Source organism: Furipterus horrens, unplaced genomic scaffold (genome assembly GCF_987537825.1).
Source record: "Furipterus horrens unplaced genomic scaffold, mFurHor1.1.pri manual_scaffold_5, whole genome shotgun sequence".
NCBI classification, from domain to species: Eukaryota; Metazoa; Chordata; class Mammalia; order Chiroptera; family Furipteridae; genus Furipterus; species Furipterus horrens.
Genome location: NW_028327175.1, coordinates 50,726,314 through 50,739,010, shown reverse-complemented (window position 1 = coordinate 50,739,010; position 12,697 = coordinate 50,726,314). Strand labels below are relative to the sequence as shown.

The window sequence follows — 12,697 nt, the reverse complement described above, 5'->3', positions numbered from 1 at the left end:
CTCCCCAAGCACTGATATGGTTCAGAGATCCTCATGCTATCTTTGACTTCATTGCTTGTCTTCCCAGCAGGAAATCAGTGTCACATTCTAAAGAAGGCCATCCAGATAAACGTAGTGCAGTAAATTTTCATGTTGCCCAGGTTTATTGAAGAGCCAAGCAGAATGCTTCAATGATTGTCAATTGTCTCTGAGACAGCATACCAGAACTCCTTGAGGCATGAACAATGAAAATTCTCCTGCTTTTTAAAAAATGAATTATACAATGAGTGATATCTGCTTTTTAAAAATAGTAACATCTTTTCAAAAATCTCTCTCAGGTAGCTTAACTAACTTAAAAACTAATAATTGACTTTCCCCATCACCATATTTTAAGGAAGAAACAGTGTAGGGAATTAAGCAAAGCATATACGCTAGAAATAATTTTGTACTTAACGTGCTCCTTCTCCCAAAACCATTAAAGTTAGGACATCTTTTTTTCAAAAACAGGAAACACACTTACTTTTCAAGTACTCTAAAATTAAAAAGGGAATAAGAATATTTCACAGATGTAATCTAATATCAATGGCTAGATTTACAATTCCTGGGATAGATGAACATCAGAGACCTAGATTTTATATGTTAACAACTCTGTTTACACTTGTCTAGTAATGAACTTGAATAGGAGTAATGCCCAAAATGAGAAAATGGGATCTTAACCCTTTGAGTGCCAATGTCACTGTGAACGACACTGACAAATTTTCCCGAAAGTGCCAGCGTCGCTCCCAGCGACTCTTTCTTCTATGGCTATAAATGTAAATAACAATGGAATAATTCATATTTTATGTTTTGTTCTCTTTTTCTGTATCTCAGGTTATATAATGATATAATTTTTTCTCATGTTGATCCAAATTTCGAATTACGCATGGCACTCAAAGGGTTAAGGCATCTTTGCCAGTGGCTAAGAAATCATCCACATGGATTCCCTTGGCCTGATGAGGTGTCCCATAAAGAGCTGTCACACTAAGGGAGCTGAGCATCAGATCAAGTTGGACTTCAGGACCTGTGGCCACATACAGATTCCGACTCAACCTAGCTTTCAAAAAAGTCTCCAGGAGAGCAGCATTATTCACAGTAGCCAACAGGTGGAAGGAACCCAAGTGTATGTGGATGGGTGAATGAATAAGAAAAATGCAGTGTAAACCTACCATGGAATATTATTCAGCCTTAAAAAGGAAAAAAATGACACATGCTACAAAGTGGATAAACCTTGAGGACATTAGGTTAAGTGAAATAAGCTAGTAACAAAAGACAAATACTGTATGATTTTATTTATACAAGTTAACCTCGAGTGGTCAAATTCATAGAGACTGAAAGTAAATGGTGGTTGCCAGGGGCTGGGGTGAGGGTGGGTAGTTATTATTTAATAGGCACAGAGTTTCAGTTCTGCAAGATGAGAAGAATTCTGGAGATGGATGTTGGCGATAGTTGTACAACAATGTGAGTATACTTACTACCCCTGAACTGTATACTTCAAAATGGTTAAAATGGTAAATTTTATGTTATGCATATTTTACCACAATTTAAAAAGAAAAAGACTCCAGGAGTCTGAGTCAAGGAAGCTTTGGTTGTCACTAATCTATGGTTACCTCTCCTTTCATAGCAATGCCCTCCACCTCTTGGGTGTAGAGCAGTGGTTCAAGTGCAGGCTCTGAAGCCAAACACCTCTACCACATCCCCCAAATAGCTGTGTATCTAGGGCAATATGAGAGTCATTTTTCTGTTCCTTCTATTTCCTCACCTGTCAAATGGGAATAACAATAAAACCTACTTCCTAGGGTTGTTGTGAGATTAGATGACAGGTTAGGCTTACCAGCCTCCACAGAGCCAGGCATCATATTAAGTGTGGAATAAATGTTTGTGGAAAAATCACATCCTTTCCTCACTGTATCTGTTTAGTTTAGGGAATGATCTGATGAACTTTTCAGGCACTAGGTGAGGACTTTGTATCTGAGAGGCACCATTGATCATAAAATGAACAAAAACTGTTTAGCAACAAGTCAACACCCTGGACTCCAATTTTGTGAAGCAGATGCAGAAACCACAGCATTTATCTCTCAGAGATCAGTTTCTCCAAAACAACTTAAAACTACTGGGACTGCCACAGGCACTATTCCAGAATGACAATTTAACTCTGTGACCTCTAAATATATAAAACGCACTCTCATTGGCCATCAGGTATTCAAAAACCATCTGTCTAAATGAACAACACTATATAATGAACCTCTTAAAAGCAGATCTACTCTGTCAATCAGAATTTTTTAGTTTGCAATTACTGCTCTATTCATACGCTTCTTAAAGGCATTGTAAGAAAACAGCTTTTTGTTTTGAGACATTTCTAAAGAAAAACTCATTAGGATAAATGACTGCATTTTTCATTTTATATAGAGTTAGTAGGGTTTTTTTTGTCTTTTGAAAGACACAGTAGCCTTTTACCAGTTATTAAACTCATACTCTTCCTATAGGAATGAAAGTTACTTGTCATTTGAAAAACAGCAGCCATCTTTAAGGTGGTTTTGAAACAACATAGTATCTTTTAAGGAGGACATCTGAGTACATTTTACTGTAAGTGAAACTTGGTAATTTGACTGAAACATGGCAGCTTTGAGAAATGTAAATAAGTTTCATTTTCTTGTTTATTAAAATAGCACATTAAAAAAATATTTTGAAGAGCAGGCAATGCTGCTGACAGTTGAGTAGGAGGCTCCTGGCTACAGAATATGATGCTGAGCTGTTAATTCTCCAAATTAATCTGTTTAGTTTTTTAAAAAAGAAAAAGAACTCAGTTGAAGAGGGGAAACCATTCGAAAGGAAAATTCTATTCAATACATGTGAAAATATTTGATTTATTTTTTCTTCTATAGCTGGCTGCTGGCTTGAAGCAAACAATCTTTAGAAGAGAGGAAGAGAAATTCCATTTGACAAAAGAAAATTAAAGACCATTTGGTTCCATTGTTAGTCTCCCACCTCCTCAATGTCCCAGCGCAATCTTAGCGCTTCAAACGGAAACGCAGTTCATAACTGAAACAGTTTGCTAGTCTCATGTTTTATTTCAGAATCTAGCTTTAAATGTTTATTAAGAAGATTTCCCTTTCTCCAGTTATATTTCCCTACATTAAAAAACTTTACAAGACAAACAAGGAAACACCACCAAATTTCACCAAGCTATTTAGTATATTAAAATTCTCACCAGCCACTTGTTTTAACATCTGGTCACTTCTCACCGAGCTGTCATCATAATGTTCAAAAAGTGAAAACGCAGCAGGCATTTTCTCTAAAGAAGCAGTGCTCTCCATTGCAGAAAGCAACCTATTTGGTGAAAAGATTTCTATATGTCAAGAAATTATTAGCATACAGAATGAAAGCTAAAACAATTGTTCAAAATGAAGTCGTTGTTCTTGTAGTTTTTGTGAGGCATTGTTTACAAAAAGGATTTAAACTGTTTCAAAGTCTAGAAATAATATGTTTAAAATCAACTTATTCTTAGAATTTTTTGGTAGAACTGTTAATCTTAGAAATTCCATTCCTGTATCCTCAAGTCTGAATAGATTCCATCAAATTATATCATCTTTCATTTTGCATCTATAAAATTAGTCCTACAAATTACTTAATTTTAATGACTATTTTTATTTATTTCCTAAAGATATAAAGGTTCAGAGCCCATCTGGAAATTCACACATGTATGATGTCCTTGCTGTTTAAACCCTCATTATTACACTTTTAGTCATTTAGACTTTCAAAAAACATATTCACCTACTATGTGCCAGGCACTGTTCTGGGTAGAGGGGATACAGTACTGAAGGAGGATAAAATCTATCCATTCTTAAAAAACTAAACAAGCCACAGTTTATAAATTAATAGCTTTTATAAATTCAAGACCCTGTAAGGAGAGATGCCAGTAAGTACGAACGTTCGGCATTTGTATCTAGGTGAAATCTGGCTTTTTTTTTTTAAAAAAATCTTGATTCTGTAGAGGGAAAAAGAGATTGCAAAATATTTATCTTTAGCCTGAGGGGCTTCAGCATTGGTTAGGAGCTCTCCTCTGCTGCACCTCCCTCACAGAAGACTGGTATTATCTTCCAGCGATGAAACAGCTTTGAGGAGCTCCACTGGTTTCAGCATCTCAGCTTTTTGGGTTTGGGTAGCACAGAGCCACAGCTTTGCACCTGCTGTGGGAAATATCTTCTCCTAGATGCTTGTATGGCTCACTTCTCACTTCATTTAGATCTCTGTTCAAATCTCAGCTCCTCACAACGGGCAGCCGTGAGTACACTGACCACCGGGGCGCCTGTGTTCTCTGTCCCTTACTGCTGCATTTTACTTCCTCAAGCTCCTTGTGACCTATTTGTTTCCATCTGTCTGCTTCACCAGAATATAACCTACATGCAGAAAAAGGACTTCATTTTGTTCCCTAGTGTATTGTAATGTGTTACCTGGCACACAGAAGGCATTTAATAAATATATTTTGAATGTATAAGAGGGTAAAGTTTTATTTGGGTGAGAATATCAGGATCTCAGGTCTGGTAATTTTTTTAGCAATGTGAGGGGAAAAGATTATAAAATATAACTGAAATATTTAAAGAGTGCTTACTATGCTTACTAGTGTTAGGAATCATACAATTCACTATCATTCGATTTAGGGGAGACAGTTCCAACGGAGGCTTCAAAGAGGAGGTGACATTTGGGCTGAGTCTTAAAGCATGAGTAGGTGTTTCCGAGGCAGAACCAGGAGTAAGGCGGCTGCACACAGAATGCTTGGATAAAAGCATGGAGTTGTAAAAGAGTATGATGGCATATTCAAGAGCCAGAAGTGACCCTGGGCTACCTTGAGAATTAGGAAATGGAGACAGAGATGAAATAGAAAGGTGGCTTGTGGTTTGACTGTGAAGAGCCTTTCATATCCACTAAGAGTTACCATCTTCTGATGAAGGCAGGAAAGTGTTCACACAAGGGCACTTGAGAGGATGCCCTGGCGTGACCAGAGAGGCAAGGAGGTCAGTTTAGAGGACCCCACAGTGCTCCAGGTGAGGGAAATGACACGAGCCTAAATTAAGGCTCTGCGGATGCAGAGGGAGAAATGATGGACTCAGAATTAGCACGTCACTGACTAAATGCGGGACTTTCTTATAACTCAAAAACCCTGGTTGAGTTTTCCCTTACTCACTGACCTGTTAGATTTTAACATCAAATATATAAAAGGGCAAGTGAATATCTCTTCGTGAGCAGGTCCCACAATGGTTATGACTCTCTTTTTCATTATTATAACACAAAAGAACACAACAGAAAAAAAAAAATGCATCCTCTCAACTGAACAGCATTTTCTAAGCAAATGTTTTTCAAAATATGCAAATTTTGAGTCTTAATATGGTTGACAGCCTTCCTTAATTTAAACACTTCCAGTGTTAAGAAAAATCTTTTACTACATAAGCACTGCCTTTAGAGACATAATATGAAGAGAGAAAAAGCAGTAAGGTTAAAAAAAAACTGGATAATTAGCACTTCTCATAGAAAGGAGTATCGGTAACATTGAGACCTTGAAGTGGAAGTTGTTCTGAGGACATGAAAGGCTTCTTCTTAGTGAAACAATCACATTTCATCACATGTGTGTACACACATATGTTCATGTTTAACAGGGTTTTCTTTGATCATATTTCTCGACCAATCCCAATTATTGCTGTCTCTTTTCTTTATAGAAAAATAATGCTTAGCCCAAGTGTAACCTCCTTTAGGTGACATGCAGCTTTAGCAAAGATTAATTCGTTTTCCATTAAATAATAAAATCAAAACTAATTAAAATGACACACAGATGAACAAGTGCAAGCACAAAACCAAAGAAATAATATTTAGAATTAGATGGATATCAATTCATATTAGCAAGGTAATATTCTAATGTTTAAAAAAGTAAAAATATACTATAGCATTTTTTAAGGTAAAAGCATTTTCAAATTTTCATTCACCAAAATTTCCTGCCAAGCAGTGTCTTCCATAAGTGGATGAAATATAAATAAGCAAATATGTATCAACCCTGTCCAGTTTATAAGGAATGGCACTGTAAATCCATATACTTTTCAGATAAAATTAAATATCAATAGTATGTGGAAGAAATGTATAATCTTTTAAAAACAAAGGAAACTGGGAACAAGGCATGGGTGTCTGTTTCTAGACATGCCTGGTGAGCTTGCTAAGTATGCAGATGCCTTGGCCAACCCTGCATTCACTGCAGTGGATCTGGGTGGGGCTCCAGGAGCTCTTGTTTAACAAACTGCACAACTAATTCAGGCATATCCAGTTTGGGAAAACCATTGAACCAGAGGGCAGAGTGTTATAAACTAGAGGTTCTCCACCCTGGCTATGCATTCGCATCACCCAGGAAGCTTTAAAAATGTCTAGGCTACACCTCAGACCCATTAAACTAGAATCTCAGGAGGAAAGATTGAGGTGTCAGCACTTTCAAAAGGTCCATAGTTAATTCTACTTGTAACAGAGCTACAGTAGCAAAACCCTTATTGATTAATGCCAATATTAATATATAAATTATTTTCTTAAAATGTATTGGCAATATTCTGTTGAATATATGTTTAAATTTAAACAAATTCATCTGTACTATTTTTATTATGTAATAAATCAGGTTTCTAGTCCAAACTCATTTTTTCATATTTTAATATAAATTTCTGATTTTACTTTATGATAGCTCACAATTTGGAATTGAAGTAAACTGAAGATAACATTTACAAGTTTATAAATTTATATTAAAGGGGTAAAAAAGATAAGAACATTAGGTTCGACCAGTAGGAAAGACCTCAGGTCTTGCTATGAGACAAAAAGGAAAATGTGTCAGATCAGTGTGAGCATTTCAGTATCAGAAGTCCTGAAAGATGAACATAGATGTAATGTTTTTATAGACAACATTTCCTGATTTCATTTAATTCTTTGACTTTTAAAAGAATAAAGGATTTCCCTTAGACTGAGTGCTAAAAACAACAGCAAAAATAAAGCAAATCAAAAGAGGAAGATTCATTTAGGTTAGCCAAGTAGAAAGAGAAGATAAAATGCATACCTATCTTTTGAAGAGAACATGGCAGAACATTCCCTTAACATTATATTAAGTCATAAAATTACTCAAGGCAGATATGAATGATCCTTTCAAATACTTGTATTTAATAAGTCTAAGTATCTTCAAAATGTTCTGTATGCAGTGACAGGAAAGATGGTCTAGATTAGTTTGAAAATACAGACTATATCTCAAGGAAGCAGTTAAAAATCTACATTACGATAAAGCACATGCCATTTTCTTTCAAAACCATCATTTAGCTTTTAAAAGCACTGTGTCTAAAAGTAAAAATTCAGTAGCTCACTAAATTATGTATTTTTTTAATTGGCAGCTCATTTTCTATAAAGCATCAAAATATTAAAAGTAAAGTACAGTCATGCTATTCTTGGGTGCCACTACGGTGTGCCATGTTTTATATACCTTTCATTGATTTCCTCAAATGACTGATGAGGCAATAGGGTGGAAGGGAAGAGAATGAGAGAGAGAGAGAGAGAGAGTTAACAACAACAAAAACCAACTGAGAGCATTAAGGTTATGCCTGTTCTAAAATCAGTACTTCTCGTTTTCCCCTGAGGCTGCTTCAGCTGGGGGAGCAAGGAAATTAGTGCTCAGACAGGATGGGGAGGGTAGCGGTCAGGGCAAGGATGGAGGGGGCTTTAGTTTCCAGTTCAGTCGAACTCTCCATGATCAGCAAGGCCAGCAATAAGTTGCTTATGCTTTGCTTCTCTCTCTATTCATTAACAAATGGCTTCCCGAATAGAATTCTCCCAAGTAATAAAAATGACTTAAGTTTGTTCAATGTGGGTTATATATACCAAAAATGTAATCAGGAATTATTTTTAGATAATACCTCCTCTGTGCTTTTCTGTCTTTTCCAAATTTCCTAAAATGAATATATGTTGTTTTTATACACAGAAAAAAAAAATGCTTTCTTATTTATAATTTGTTTTTCTAGAGAAGGAAATATTCTTATCAAACAAAAGTAACATTCTTAGGGAACAAAAAGCACTTTATTAATATTCTGCTTTGCAAGAGGTGCCTAATTTTAAAATATTAAAGCTTTGCCTTAATTAAACATAAAGCAACTGAATGATTTTCATTTTGTTTGAGGATGCCATGTTTACATCACCTAAATTTGCCCTGGCTGGAACTGCCCCCAAAGGTAAATGAAAAGCCTAACATTGACCCATTTTGCCTTGCTCCATCTCCAAACTTTAGTAGAGGCCTGGGTGGCCTGGAGAGCTTTGAAAGGGAGGTCCCCGCTCATTATAAGACAGTACTTTCCTCTGGCTTGATCATTAGGCTTGGGACTGACCTCAAGGAAAATGCCTCCATTACTCCTGGTTATTCCTGGCTCCATGGAGAACCAGTCTCTTACTGGGAATTAGCAGAGCAAAGGGCTGCCTCTGTGGTGCAATTTGAGGAGCACCACAAGGTGCTTGTTTGAATTAAGGAATCTGGTCCCTAGGAAGACCCTCATAAAAACATCAACATGTTACCTGAGAGAAGTAGCCCATTATGCCAATCTTTTGCACACTGAAAATGTATCAAATGTTACTCTTAGCCACTTGGTGAGACTCAGAGGTAATGGTCCTTACCACAGGTCACCTCACATTAGGGACTGGGAATGGAGAGGACAGGCCCAGCGGCCAGCATGATGTGCCAGGCACTGGAAGATCTGGCTGGCCCCAAAGGGAGCACGGCACGAATAAGGTTTTCAGGCTGTTTTTCCTTCCTCCCTCTTAAAAGGTGACCAATCCATTGTGACAGAACAGATAAAGCTGTGCCCGACTTCCGTCAGCTATATCTGGGTGCTAAGGATTTGCTGGGCCTTTTCCATAGGTATCAGGCATGCCCCAATAATTTTTAACTGTTGAAACTATAAAATAAACCCACACAGGTATATAAATGATCTTAGGGACTACTGAAAAATCAAAGTTTTAAAGTAGACTTGGGCTACAGTGGTGTAAAGTGTTTGGGCCTGTTTTAATCGATGCTTACGGTCAGGAAAACAGTCTCATCAAGCTCCTCGGCTTCTCTCATGATGGTCTCCAGGGTGTCCTTGGCAGCGTCCATGCTCTGCAGGAAGTGGACCATCTGGTCGTGCAGGAACTCCATCTTCTTCTTCTTCACTTCCTCGAAGCTCTGGGCTTTCTCATCATACTGTGCTAAAACCTTCTTCATCATCTCCTCATTCTGTTCTTCTAGTTTTTTCTCATTTTTACTACAATTTTCCTAAAACAAAGCAAAACAACAAAACTAAATGAAATGAGAAGTGCATTTTTTTTCCTAAGAAAAACATTAGCCTTTTAAAGAACTGACCTTTGGCATCCCGAGGAGAGAATCACAGGTTATTTGCACAGTCCAAATTTCCACCGCACCCCCCCACCCCTTTGATGTAGTTAGCTTTGCAACAGAATTCACTGTAAGAGCATCATCAGGAAGGATTTAGTTATTGAAAACACAAAAAATGATATTCGTGTGGAAGTCTTTCCCACCTTCATTCCCACATGGTAAAACTTGAAAATGGCATCATGGTGAGTGAGGACTAATGGCCATCAGGTAGTAGAGAGGGTTTTGTGCCATTTTCACTACTCCACTAAAATCATAGTGTGAGGACGGGGCAGCCAGGATATGGGATAGGGTGCTACATTCGTAAGTGCTCTCCAGGGAGGGGGAAGTCCCAGTTTTTTAACCATTAAATGGGAACAAAAATAACACCTATCTCATATGGTTATTATGAAGATTAAATTGGTTAAGCATGTAAAGCATTTGCCTTTTTGTAGTAAGTGCCCAATACATATGTATATGTTTGTAGGGCTAGTCATTTATCTTTAGACAGAAAGCAGTCTCACTGGTGACACACAGATGGAAGACTTTAAGGACCTTTACTTTTAATGGAAAAAAGTCAACAATGGCAAACCACACATGCACGCACAAACCCCAATTCAGATTCTTTTAGATCAGAATCACTTCCTTGTGGTGCCATGAACAAACCAGGTGAATGTGAAAGGGAGGTGGGAACTTACCTCAATGGTATTAAAAAAAGATTCTATCTCACTAACAAAGGCTTCAATCCTCAAGGACTTTTCTTGTAAATTTCCTAGGAACTCTGCTAACTGCACCTGAAGAAAAGAATCAAAATATCTTTAGTATATGGCATTTCAGAATAGAACTTCAAGCAGTGAACTCCAAATCCCTTATAAATTTAGTATGTTTGGTAGAGATTTACTATATTCTATGTTCACTAACAAATCGGTCTTTAAATTTTCTTTGCTGTTTCATCTAAATTGACAATAGATAATTAGGAGGTTTGTGAGTGAGAGCAATACAAAGACAATTTATTTTCTCATACAAGAGAAAGGACCTCTCAGTAAGTTGGTGAGTTTCAACGAATACTTGTTTTAGTGGGCTATGGATTTGGATTATTTCTCCTGAGTGAGGCCTCAATCTTTATATATTGTCTTTCCTATAATAGCAGGCTTTTTGCTAAATTAGCCCAACATACCTGAGTAGTCTCCTCTCATTTGTACCAATGGCCTCAGGAGAGCCTGGAGCACCTGAGTCCGAGAGGTGTCACCAGGCTAGAAGTCTGGTGTACCAAACAATGGCAACTATCGACTAAAGAGACCTGAAGATTTTAATGATCCTTAAAGGCTTAAAATACTCAAGGCATGACAGCCAATTAGAAAATGGGGGAAGATGATACCTACTTTAGCTATAGTTATAAATTTAGCTGTAATCTATCCTGCTTAAACTTAACAAATAACAATACAATAACAGAGTATCAGCTGCCTGATTCATTACCCACAGAATGATGGAGAAATTACACTGATGAAAGCTCCTTCAGGGTCTGGCCTCTGTTTCCTTCTCTAGCCCCCAGGTTCCCATCACACAAGCCCCATCTTTCTCACCTATGTGCCTTTTCATATGGCATTGCCTAGCTCTAGAGTGACCTCCCTGCCCTCGTTTTCTGAAAGACCTCTCTTATTTAAGGCTTACCCAAGCTTCTCCTTTTGAAGACATCTCCCCTAACCCTCTTAGTCTTACTCCATCGTTTCACCCACTCCCAAAAGTCCATTCCTCACAACATTGCTCCCACAATGCTATACTGATTTAGAAGAGCTACAAATCCATCTCCCTGTATTCTTGTTTTCTTTCTCAATGATTCACACAGTTACTGACATGGAATCGGAAATCAATAAATAGTAAGAAGAAGAAAGGGAGAGAGTGAATAAAGAAAATAAGTGACAGACAAAAGATAAGACACCACAATGGGGATGGAGTCCGGGAGAAGCAAGGACCTGGATAACCTGTAAATTAAGCTATCAGTTCCTAAATAATCACCAATGGCCTACTCACAAGATGTTAGAGAACTCTCAAGTTACAACTTTTTAAATGGATTTTCAGTTTTAAAAAGTTCCCAACCAACTCTTCATCTTCACAGTGGATTTAATGAAACAAGGAAGCCTTTTTGGCTTTAGTTAACTGGTTTTCTACTTTCTCATACTGTTTGGAAAAAATTGGGGGGAAAAAACTTTAAAATATTTTTAAAACAGGAGATATATCACATCTCCCTGCTTTTGAAATTTGTTTTAAATTGAGACTATTTAGACAGAATTATTTTTTTAATTTCTAAAACTCATAGAGATAAACAAAACATAATTAAAAAGATGGAAAAAAAATCTAATCTTTCTGCTGACAGTACCCAGTAGTGGTTATTTAATAAAACCAAAGAATTAAGCAATATCAGTGTTGCTAATGTATCCAATGCCTATCATTTCATAAATGAAAATGCTTCATTTCCTATCCTCACACTTTACTAGGTAAAGTTTCAACAAAATTTCATCCTAGAGAAATAGAACCAATATCAGCCAAGTTCATAAGAATTAATTTTCTAGTGAAAAATAAAAATACCAAGATTATAATATGTTATCCTATTGGATCAAAATGAGCCTGGCAATTATTTAACAGTGACTTAGTTGAATATTGAGAATTGCTACCATTAGGAAGTTACTGAGCCCAGCAACATGAATATACAGCCAAAAGCATGAACTCTGGAACCAGACAGACCTGGGTACCAATTCTAGTTCTGTCTTCCATGACCTGGGGCAAATCAAAACCTGAGCCTACTTCATGATCTGCAAATTGATGATAATGATAGGGTTGTTGTGATGATTAAAAGATATCTTATATATAACGGACACTGTGCCTAGCACAGAATAAACGCTCAATTCTTACTATTATTTGCATTTTTAGATCATCTGGCTATTGTATGGAAGATGGATCGAAGAAACAAGAGTGGAGATTCCTGTTAGAAGAGACAAGAGTGGATGGGAATCTCAAAGACTAAATGGTTGACTTCCAGTAGAATCTCTGAGGAAATGGAGTATTTATAGTCACATACATAAGGATATGTGTTGTTGACTAACTTTTTAACATTGGAAATCTATAGACATAGCCAGAAAGAATGCAAAGGTTTTCCATTTCTAACATCAATTTGATAAATAAAGAGGAAATATGGAGAATACTGAACCTTTAAAATGTCCTACTTTCTATTTTATAAAACTTGCAGTAGCCCCAGCTGGTAAGAGTCAGTGGATTGGGTGC

The 12,697-nt window shown here is 37.0% G+C and overlaps 1 protein-coding gene across 1 annotated transcript in view; it reads right to left on the bottom strand.

Moving 5' to 3' along the window:
- Nucleotides 1–12,697, bottom strand: part of CMYA5 (cardiomyopathy associated 5) — a 95,554-nt gene that overhangs the window by 36,343 nt on the left and 46,514 nt on the right. The window contains exons 3-6 of the mRNA XM_090276419.1: nucleotides 10,117–10,212; nucleotides 9,089–9,322; nucleotides 7,508–7,530; nucleotides 3,227–3,345 (exon numbers count right to left, since the gene is read on the bottom strand). Coding sequence (XP_090132545.1) covers nucleotides 3,227–3,345; nucleotides 7,508–7,530; nucleotides 9,089–9,322; nucleotides 10,117–10,212 — 472 coding nt within the window. The remainder of the gene's footprint in view (nucleotides 1–3,226; nucleotides 3,346–7,507; nucleotides 7,531–9,088; nucleotides 9,323–10,116; nucleotides 10,213–12,697) is intronic.